The sequence below is a fragment of the Aspergillus novofumigatus genome (genome assembly GCF_002847465.1).
Source record: "Aspergillus novofumigatus IBT 16806 chromosome Unknown P174scaffold_7, whole genome shotgun sequence".
Taxonomy (NCBI): domain Eukaryota; kingdom Fungi; phylum Ascomycota; class Eurotiomycetes; order Eurotiales; family Aspergillaceae; genus Aspergillus; species Aspergillus novofumigatus.
The window spans coordinates 2,196,580-2,206,280 of NW_020194280.1; the positions used below are offsets into that span (position 1 = coordinate 2,196,580).

General features: G+C 48.5%; 5 protein-coding genes across 5 annotated transcripts; 2 read left to right on the forward strand and 3 right to left on the reverse strand.

Annotated features, from left to right (window-relative positions):
• Window positions 1-1,043: 1,043 nt before the first annotated feature.
• Window positions 1,044-1,676, forward strand: P174DRAFT_376181 (uncharacterized protein; the record flags this gene model as incomplete). Its single annotated transcript, XM_024822666.1, has 2 exons — window positions 1,044-1,490; window positions 1,614-1,676. 2 exons carry the CDS (start codon window positions 1,044-1,046, stop codon window positions 1,674-1,676), a joined length of 510 nt encoding a protein of 169 aa, XP_024679905.1.
• A 566-nt stretch (window positions 1,677-2,242) lies between these two features.
• On the reverse strand, window positions 2,243-3,715 carry P174DRAFT_376695 (PLP-dependent transferase; the record flags this gene model as incomplete). The annotated part of the gene is made up of 4 exons (XM_024822710.1): window positions 2,243-2,456; window positions 2,512-2,779; window positions 2,945-3,347; window positions 3,521-3,715. The coding sequence occupies 4 exons, from the start codon at window positions 3,713-3,715 to the stop codon at window positions 2,243-2,245; spliced, it is 1,080 nt and encodes a 359-aa protein (XP_024679906.1).
• A 334-nt stretch (window positions 3,716-4,049) lies between these two features.
• Window positions 4,050-4,823, reverse strand: P174DRAFT_434353 (uncharacterized protein; the record flags this gene model as incomplete). The annotated part of the gene is made up of 2 exons (XM_024825865.1): window positions 4,050-4,144; window positions 4,445-4,823. 2 exons carry the CDS (start codon window positions 4,821-4,823, stop codon window positions 4,050-4,052), a joined length of 474 nt encoding a protein of 157 aa, XP_024679907.1.
• A 411-nt stretch (window positions 4,824-5,234) lies between these two features.
• Window positions 5,235-5,908, forward strand: P174DRAFT_454113 (fungal specific transcription factor domain-containing protein; the record flags this gene model as incomplete). The annotated part of the gene is made up of 2 exons (XM_024829209.1): window positions 5,235-5,417; window positions 5,462-5,908. Exons 1-2 carry the CDS (start codon window positions 5,367-5,369, stop codon window positions 5,903-5,905), a joined length of 495 nt encoding a protein of 164 aa, XP_024679908.1. The 5' UTR covers window positions 5,235-5,366.
• A 573-nt stretch (window positions 5,909-6,481) lies between these two features.
• P174DRAFT_463418 (uncharacterized protein) lies at window positions 6,482-8,880 on the reverse strand (the record flags this gene model as incomplete). The annotated part of the gene is made up of 8 exons (XM_024830264.1): window positions 6,482-6,571; window positions 6,647-7,153; window positions 7,238-7,475; window positions 7,530-8,165; window positions 8,202-8,268; window positions 8,323-8,444; window positions 8,644-8,834; window positions 8,860-8,880. 8 exons carry the CDS (start codon window positions 8,878-8,880, stop codon window positions 6,482-6,484), a joined length of 1,872 nt encoding a protein of 623 aa, XP_024679909.1.
• Window positions 8,881-9,701: the final 821 nt, after the last annotated feature.

Here is a 9,701-nt window from a genome sequence, read left to right on the forward strand (position 1 = left end):
CGAGAGCACCAAACACCAAGATTGTCGGATATGTTTGTTTTCCACAATATATCTTCTTCAGCACGAACCAGGGAGTCGAATAGTTTAAAAGGAAAAGTGACTTGGAAAGGGAAGAGCTCAACCAAGAGGTATGCATTGTTGGCTAGGTGTTTGCACTGTCAGGAAGTTGCCGGAACCTAAACTACCAAATGCGGAAAACAAACCAGCGATTCTTTACGCCAAAGGATACTATAACCAAGAACAATCACTTGAAGGGCTTCCCTGAGCTTTTCTTCTTGACAGCAATACTCTGAAGGCGACTCAGTAACCGCAAACATAACTGGACGCTCTGATTGGGATATCAGAGCTAGATGTAACATTTCAGGGGAGGCTCACTTGAAAATTTACTCCCCGGAAAATGTACCAAGAATTCATAGATAGTCAATTTAGCTCTATAATTCAGAAACCTAATTTCCATGGTACGCGGAACTGGAAAATACCAGGAGCTCTCTGGACATTTTTGTATTCATGATTCTTCAGCCATGGAACCGATGGCTAGTCGATGACATCAAAAAGATACTTTAATTGTATAACGCAATGTTTGTGGAAATAAAGCCTCTCTGAAGTCTAGACTTGGATAAAGTTGATCGTCTCTGAATCCGTCTATATTATGAATTTGGCTTCATTTTTATTTGTACTTGTGACAACATCGAGCAAATCATCATGACGCCAGTACGCTAGAGTATGATGTGTAGACATCGTTGAACCAAAAAAAAAAAAAAAAAAAAAAAAAAAAAAGGAAAGAAAATAGCCGCTAAGATTTGGGGAACTGTATGCTTGATATGTCATAGACATGCAGCACTAAAGCCCAGAAGTTTTCGGGAAAGTGATTCGATCCAGCTAGGACCTATATAATAGAATAAAGATTTAGAACAAGATTCCCTGTCTATACCAGTACTTTTGTCTCTTAACATCCATGATACTGTTATCTTTTGAGGCAATCTCGAACCTCACAAACAAATAATCTTTTCCTCACCAGTATTGCCGAGAATCCGCATAACATCATGCCTGCTGCCAAACGTGTTGAAGACGGTCCATACGGTGGCCGTGGAGGTAGCTACTACAATGCCGAACATGGGCATCACAAAATCAAGAAAATTGACGCCTGGGGACGGAGCTATGCTGGCTTTGATGTCGTCAATGGATTCCAATTCACCTGGGATGATGGCCATAAAGGCCCGCTTGTTGGCCACCAGAACCCCAATATCTACAAACCTTTTGAGTTCGAAGACAATGAAAAGATAACTTCCATGACCATCCGCGCGGGGGACAATCAAGGCTTTGTCGACGCAATTGAGTTCGACACAAACAAGTCCCGCCACTATGAGGTTGGTGGAAAGGGAGGTAAACCGAACATGATTAAAGGAAAGCACCTTGGAAATGGAGAATGGATTGGAGCTGAAGGAAGGGACCCTACTCATGGTGCTGACGCAGTTGTGGATAGCATCAAGGTATTTTTCAATGACTGAAAAAGTTACGCTAGTTATGCATGACAGTCCCATTTTCGATCATATACAGGCTGCATAACTATGTTGTTCCTCAGATGTAGCAGCTGTCTTGACTCTGTTTTACAGTTTCTTGTGCCAAAATTTGGAGATGCCGAACTGCTTGCTGGTCACGTTATTAGTATCAAGTAGAGAAATTTGTTTGGTGGCTTGTGCCACGCAACATGCCATGGTACGGGTACCTACTGGTGTTCTAGGTTTTCCCCAGACCCCAGGTTAAGCCTGGCTAAGGCAGTACATGCGGTGTGGGTGCGCCTAAGGCATGGATACTTATCTTACATAGCTTAATAGAACGAGATTGGTAATGTCACTCTCCCTAATATGGCCTGCACGCATGGGGTTAAAACTATCTATAGACTAGAAATCCACCCCAAGTTTGAGAGAGGCCTGGTCCAATCCCATGCCCCACCTGTATGAAACCTTTAGGTTTCCCCTTAGAATTCATTAGGTAGAGACACCATTTCGTATCTCCTTCAAAGTCTTCTCCAATCGATTCAACCCGCTCCTCAGCATTGGTTCAGGATACGAAAATGTAATCCGGTACCATCCAGTCTGTCCATTCTCAGGGAAAAAGTTCCGTCCATCTGCGATATTAACCTTATTTGCACGGCATCTCTTTAGGAAGTCCTCCGGCTTAACAGTCGAGTTAGGAAGAACCCGGGCCCAAACAAAGAGTCCTGCATTTCTATCAACTTGTATCAGCGAGGGCGATTAGAAGAGTCTAGGGAGGAGAGCAAAACCAACCCTCGATCGAAATACTCGATGCTATTGTTCCGAAGCCACTCAGTGACAATGCCGTAGGCTTTTCCAAGGAGCTGCTTATTCTCGTTGAGGAAATCACGCGTCTTGTTCGTGTCCTCGAGGAGACGGCCCCACATGTCTTGGGCAAGGTAGGAGGGCCAGGAGAAAAGGCTAAAGCATTCCTCTTGTTAGCCATAATCTTGATTACAGGGAAGGACGTACTTACTTCACACCGTAAGCAGCTTGGATCAAATCTGCATTACGGGAATGCAGAACACCCAGTCGAAGCCCGCTTGCTCCAAAATCCTTGCTCATTCCATACATGACATGGACGAGCTTGGGATCGATAAAGCCATCCAGATTAAGGGAAAGAACCGAAGTAAAGCCTGTAGCATTACTCCGGGGGTTGGTGAAGACGGAGTTCGCGTAGATCTCGTCGGAGATGAAGTGGATTTTATGTTTACCGCAGAAGCGTGCGATCGCGATTAATGCCTCTTTGGACTAGAGTAATGTAAGCAATCGAAGACCTTCAATCTTGAGCGTGGAGAAATTGTGCTAACATAGCAGCGTCCGAGTGGATTATGCGGGCTGTGAAGCTCACGTCAGTCATCCAATTCAAATTCTAAGAAAGTTAGTGACATACTTCGCAATAACTACACCTCGAATAGTAGTCTTATTTTCTGACTCTGTATAATTTTTCCAAGTCCGTTCCAGTGAATTCGTGATTGCCGTCGCATTGAATACCTCGTCCAAACTGTAGGTCTGATTATCCCACATAAAAGACGCAGGTAGCAGCTTGCCTTGGCTCCGCAGTCGCATATCCGTCGGAAAGCCGTTATATAAAGGTTGAGGAACAACGATCCTCTCATTATCGCGGCACGTGCACCATGCGATTGAGTCAATTAAAGCAGTAACGCCTGATGCAATGATGATCTCACTTTCATTGACCGGCTGATGCGGATGGAAATAGGTGTTAAAGAATTTTGCAAGAGCTCTACGAAGAAGGGGGGAACCAGCAGCTCCCTGGCCGTAGGTTAAATGGTAGAGAGGATCGATGATGAACTGTTATTGCAATCAATTAGTAAGTGAACGATATAGGGAGAAAGAAAGAAATCTAACATCTGCCGTGAGATGTTCTTTAAGTTTGTCTTGCATCAGCCAGGTTTCGGCGAGACCTAAATTGATACTTTCATTACAGCCTTAGGGATTGGTCTTCGTGTGTAGGAACAGATGACGCACATTCCATTGGGAAATTTTCTCCCATCATATGGCTTGGAGAGAACATCCCTGCTAAGATTTTTCCAACCCTGATTATCGAATATTGCATTTTCTGCCCGAGGCGATAAAGAGTTTGCCTGAAGGAACTCGATAGCTCCAGTATGCGAGAAGCATAATAAGAGAGTAATAGACAGATGATACAGTATCCACATTATGGTAAAGCTCAGGAAAAGCGGCGGTGTCGTTAGTGAATTCCTAATTCTTCGCTCAGATGTAGAGTACTTTGAGGCGGCAGAACTGTGATATATACCAGCTTTTCTATAGATTATAGTTTTGCGCATCTGTTCGATGACCATCAGTGTTACATTGCAAACCTACATGCAACACCGATACTTTATTAGGCAGTCATACTAAGCTATCATCATTCGCTTATTAATGACTGTATTTGGATCCACAAGCCTGCATTCGGCACGCCATTACGCACATTTGTGCCTGATGAATATTCTCAGATAGCAACTGGAAAACCACATGAGGTTACACAAAATCCTAGATGCCATATACAGGACTGCTTCCTCCATGGGACCCGGGACCGTTCGGCTTGACCACCCGCCTGCACACGTATGGAAAAACGATCCACAACACTAGTAATGGTGTAGTGCGCGGAGTCCACAGTTCCCACACCAATTATGGTGGACTGCAATGCCACTGGAGCACAGAGTCTACATCTACTCCAGAGTCTATAGCCCCACCTTAGCAGAGTCTATATCTGTGGCACACCCTGGGATCCGTCTCTGCTGTTCCCTGCTAGTCAACTACTTTGGGGATGGGGTGATATAGTGCCTGGACTATATCTGATACTTGCCTAAGGCCTACTTCCCGTGGAAGGCTATTGCTATCGTAGAAGTCGATACTGTACGCATTCGGCATGACATGCGGCACACCCGCTTTCGCGGCCGCTTTAATCAGTGTGCTCTGTGTATCCGGGGCTGCAGCAAGGGACATAGTAATAACGAGGAAATCCTGTCCCTGCAGAGCTGAGACGAGGGAGCTTTCATCATCATAATCAACAGTGACTGTTTTAACACCGTCTGGAAATTTCCGGAAGCTGCCAGTTCGGTTAATAGCTGTGACCACATGCTTTCCACTTTTGACGATGTGTTTGGTGAAGATTTTGTCAATTTGCCCGCTCGCCTTGAGATCGCCAGCATCAAACACATCCCTTGGATATGCGAGTTGGGAAGAACGTACGCCGATGATAGCAATGGTGTTTATGTGGTTGACAAACCCCTCGGGCTGTTGCGCAGCGTACTGTTGTGTCATGATTGCAACCAGGTAATAGAATAACTGGTGTGAGAGATAGCATCGTCACCAGATCCGAAGCGACGGGGCGGCTTTTATACCCCAGAGTTTAGTAACTACCAGCCACATCTAGACAGAAAAGGGGAGTCTGGGTCTTTACGGACTGGGAAGTTAACGAAATGCTAAGTTAAAGAAAAAAAAAGTTAAGTGATGATAGAGAGACGCTCTAATCACTGGGAATTGCACTTGGTTGCATCATGGAGCTCTGCTGTTTAAGGAGAACTAGGGGATAAAGTAGCCTACTTAGGTGCAAGATGCTTTAAATAATTGTCTTAGGAATGCGTTATTGGAATGTTGCTTGTGTATAACCCTTCTCGGCCATGCCTCAAAATTTCGGACCTTTCGGTTTCTCCGCAGTCTGCCTCTCTGTTTGCATTTGTCAGATTCACTGGCGAACTTGCGGGGAACTGCGGGCTACGGTATATTCCCAATCCCACGCTCTTTTGCTTGTTCTCCTTGCATTTTACCCCAGACAGACCATGGGATCGTGTCAGCAATGTCGAGATGCCAAGCGCAAGTGTATTCCTGGCAAAGGCAGTGCTTAATCGGCTCCCTGTGACCGTTGTCTGCGCCATCATCTTCCGTGCTCACACTCCCAGGCCAACCGACTCAGGATACGGATTCTCAACGCCCGTCGGCTGAACAGTCAGTCATCGACAGAACCGCAGACTCGGGACAAGGGAGTAGATGGCTTCCTCGCGGACGATGGACCCGTTGCTGTGCTTGTCCATGAGTATCTATCCAAGATTCACGGTCGGCCACATAGCATTTTTCACGCCGCAACCCTGTGGAAGGACATTCGCGACTGGCAAGCCAGCAGAGCTTTGATTCTCGCGATCTGTGCAATGGGGGCCCACGTTTCGAATGAACCAAGTCTGCGGTCCCTGGCGCCTCTGCTCATGGCGGAGTCCAAACGCTTACTCCAGATAAATCCGGAGCATGTGTGCCTGGACAATATCCAAACTTGCATTCTAGTCGCAATCTATGCGTGGCGCATGCAAACCCTTCGTCAGAATTCCTATTCTTCCGTGAGCTTTTCCTGATCTAAATCACACATTCCTAGTTGTGTGTGGACGCCACCGTTCCCTGGATAGGTAGATACTCATGTTGAACGAGATGCTAGGAACGGCGAGTGCAATGATGCACTTGCTAGAATTACGTACGACACATAGCCATGATAACCCAGTCTCTCATGAGCTCCAAATCCGAATCTGGTGGATGCTTTTTGCTGCAGACAACTGGTGCTCTTCGAGCCTGGGCTTTCCCCGCCAAATGAGGGATTGGCCTCGACCGGCTCGGTTACCCATGGATGAGCACCTGTTTGCCGACATGACTCCGGATGAGCCTTGGCCTATGGGCCCACATGGCCATGCTCATCGAAGTGTTCAGCCCAATCCAGGAGCTCAACTGGCGCGCCGCTAACACCGAGGGGCTGCATCTAGACCAAATTAAACAAGACACAGATTGTCTTGCGCAGCAGTTGGATGACTGGCAAAGTAGACTACCGGGTGATGTCCAGTTGACCGAGTCAACCCTCATCGAACACAGCAAGCGGGGCACAGGGGGCACCTTTATCGGCCTCCATCTTGGCTTCCTCCATTACGCCACATTACTTTTTTTTACCAGTACCTTGATAGATGATCCACGCTGGCCACGCGTGCTCGGCAGTTTGCAGCTCGATGTAACTGCCCAAAGTCTCGTGGAGCCAACTGACAACGGACCCAAGACATAATGATTGAAATAAGTCATTTCACCGGTGTTAATGGACCCATTCGGAAGCATACCGTCCCAGTGTTCCCAATGGTTGTGGCACCCGTAGTAATGGGATATAACCACGATGGGCAGCGGTCTTCGAGCAGCGTCCGATAGGCCAGGGAGAGGTTGTCATTGTCGGTGAGGGCACGTAAAATGATAGGCGTACCGGCGAATCCGGTTGCGACACGGAGCTTTGCCTTGCGTACACGCGCCGCGAGCTGACGCCTCGCAGTGTCTAGCTGGTGCTTAGTGGATAAAGCTCCGAAAACAATCGCCAAGGAAGACGCCGTCTGGGAGTCGCCGACTATGAGGCCGGAATGTGTTATGTACCTGTCCTGGAAAAGGGCACAGAGACGCTGAGCTTTGCAGCTGTAGTGTGTACTCTCTGTCTTGCTCTCGAGGACCGATGCAATATCAGCCATGCGGGATGTGACATGCACGAGGTATGCATCTGCCACTAGGGCACCGCTTGCTCCGCCATCACCATGCTGGTCCGGTGGCGCCTGGGGATCGAGCCAGTCGCCTAATTGCCATAACTCGGGATCCCACAGTCAATCTTGGCCTCAACGGATCCCTTGGCTCAGCCAACAATATCCATAGAAGAATTATCACCACATCACCACACAAAGCCTAGGGAATGGATGGCCACACGTGGTCCAGAACATTGGGGACCGCCCACGGGGGAGCGCGTAGTGCTCTAATTGCTCGCAGACAACATCTTCCAACCATTCTGAAAGCATGCCAATACAGTCACACAGAAATGTTGCAGATGGGCCAAAGACCTGATCTCCTGTCCATCCCAAGCATTCGTCCCGTTGGGGGCAGTCCGTGGGAATTGACAAGAAGTTCCCACCCATGCTCTAGCAGGCATTCTAATGCAATTGATTTATGGCCATATTCGAACACTCGAACCGCCCCGTCCGCTTGAAATCAGTGTGGATTACGAGTGCACGAATGTTAGTCTGCCAGGACTGCTCCTTTTCAGGATCCCATCCCTCGACTTGCACAAATTGAAAGCCATGGAAGGTGTATCTCGGCGACCAATCAATCAACGGCCGCCCTGATGAGATGATAGTATCAACGGATTGTGCACCGCGAAGGGGTCTCGTGCCCAATTCCCACCTTCCAACACCTCTGCGTGGGTGAAGGTCACTTGCGTTCACCGGAAGCGTCATGGAATGTATGAGTAGCTTTCCGACCATATTCTGGCCAAAGTCGACAATCTTCCGGCCAGATGGGGTGGTGAATAATCTTTTGGGTGTCAGTTGATCCGTGATTGGTGCTGGAGGGGCGTTTGGCGCATATAATCGCTCACGGGCAAAAGCCAAAACGGAGACTGTCTCCCAGTCCGCGTCAATATAGAGAGGGCCATGTTTGTTCCAGTCGCCAACCTCGGCTCGCGCATCATAGATTTGGCCGTTGTAAATTTCGCTGCTCAAGATGGGACTCGGGTGGCACTTCCAGCTCTCGTCGGACACAATCTGGAATCGTTCAGCTGCGAAACCTCCTACCTCCATGACGGCTATGCGATCTCCATAGATATACCGCCTGCCACCACCAAAGCCCAAACGGCCCGCAAACTACCCTTCAGCAACTTCGATGCATAACACGTTATCGCCCTTGGTGGTGATTAAGGAGTCGACGTCAAACACTTGCTATGCAAGGCGATGATGGTAGCTTGTCCATCCGGGCGCCATTAAAATACGCCCAATAGACCCCAAAGCTGTGATATACAAGCGGGCGCGGTACACGGAGCCAGATGCGGAAGGCAAAACAAAGGCCTTTCGGAAGAACAAAGGCCTTAGTGGCTCTTGGGGCTCATGGGGGCTCATGGGGGCTCATCGCAACGGATGGGCTAGAGATCCGCATAGCAGTCCAATCCTGCGAACTGAGAAGGCTGCATTCAACCGTGGCCCAAGGTGACCATGCAGACCAATCCTAATGTGCGCACCCAGTTGCTCCATCCATCCAGCTTCCACGCACTCGAACTCGAACTCGCACCTGAGCTTGTTCTCAGAGCTGTAACGGCGTGCTCGGCCATGCCACTAAAGATGACTCTGCACTTTGGACAACGAGGTGTGCCGGCGGCCCAGTTTCACGTAGTACGGCATTCCCATACTGAGATTGTTTCCAGTCGCAGATAGACTCGTCAATAGCAGAGGATGTCCAGGATATACGAGGCGAGGAGCTGTGTACACCCAGCCCGGAAAGGTGGTGCTCAAAGCGCAGTGCAATAATTTACGCCGTTCTTGGCGATGTTCATCAGATTGCTTCGATTTCTCTCTTTCTGGTGGAAAGAAAAGAGGCGGTCAAAGTGTGTGAGAGAGAAAGTGGCAGGCCATCTTCTTGAGTCGTCTTGTCTCACTCGCGTACTCAACTCGCTGTCTATTATCCCGAGAAGTCGATCAAATATCTCGTCTACCTGGTCACATTTTGTCTTGTTGGACCATAGATAGTCTGATAGTCGAATAGCAGAAGTGAGATCACGAGAGCTGACGAGGGTTTATGAGTGACAGCGGAATCGTCGCGCTCTGATTGGCTCATTTTTTGCAGGCGTTCTCCCTGTATGCGCGTTCACAGCCGCGGTGATGCATTTGGCTTCTTTGAATCTACTGTCAAAGGAAATCGGCATGGCCGTTGCAGGCATCGTCAACGTCCTGAGCTATGCCTAGTTGTTCATTTGTCTCAGCAGATCTGCCTTGTTGCCAAATACGGGCAGCTGCCAGCCGTTTCACGGTGATTTCATCCATGGTGGGAGGTGTCAGCGCGAACTTTGGCCACATCGGAGCGCCTGGGCTGCTCATATGGTAGAATGGTTCAAATGTATCACGACTTTTCAGAAGGACATCGACCCACCACAATCAGGCATATCCCATACTCTCCACCCCATATTTCAATCCCTTCAAGACTTGGACGTTAAGGCCCTTTTTGGAGGCCAGGATATTTAGCAAGCCACATAGCCGAGACTCTTTTCAACTCTGACGCGCCCGGCGGCAACGCATGCATGGTGCTGGAAGTCAATACTCAGTTGGCTATGAGCAGCTCGCTGCAGACACTTATCTAGCCTGTAATTATAGCCTTTAC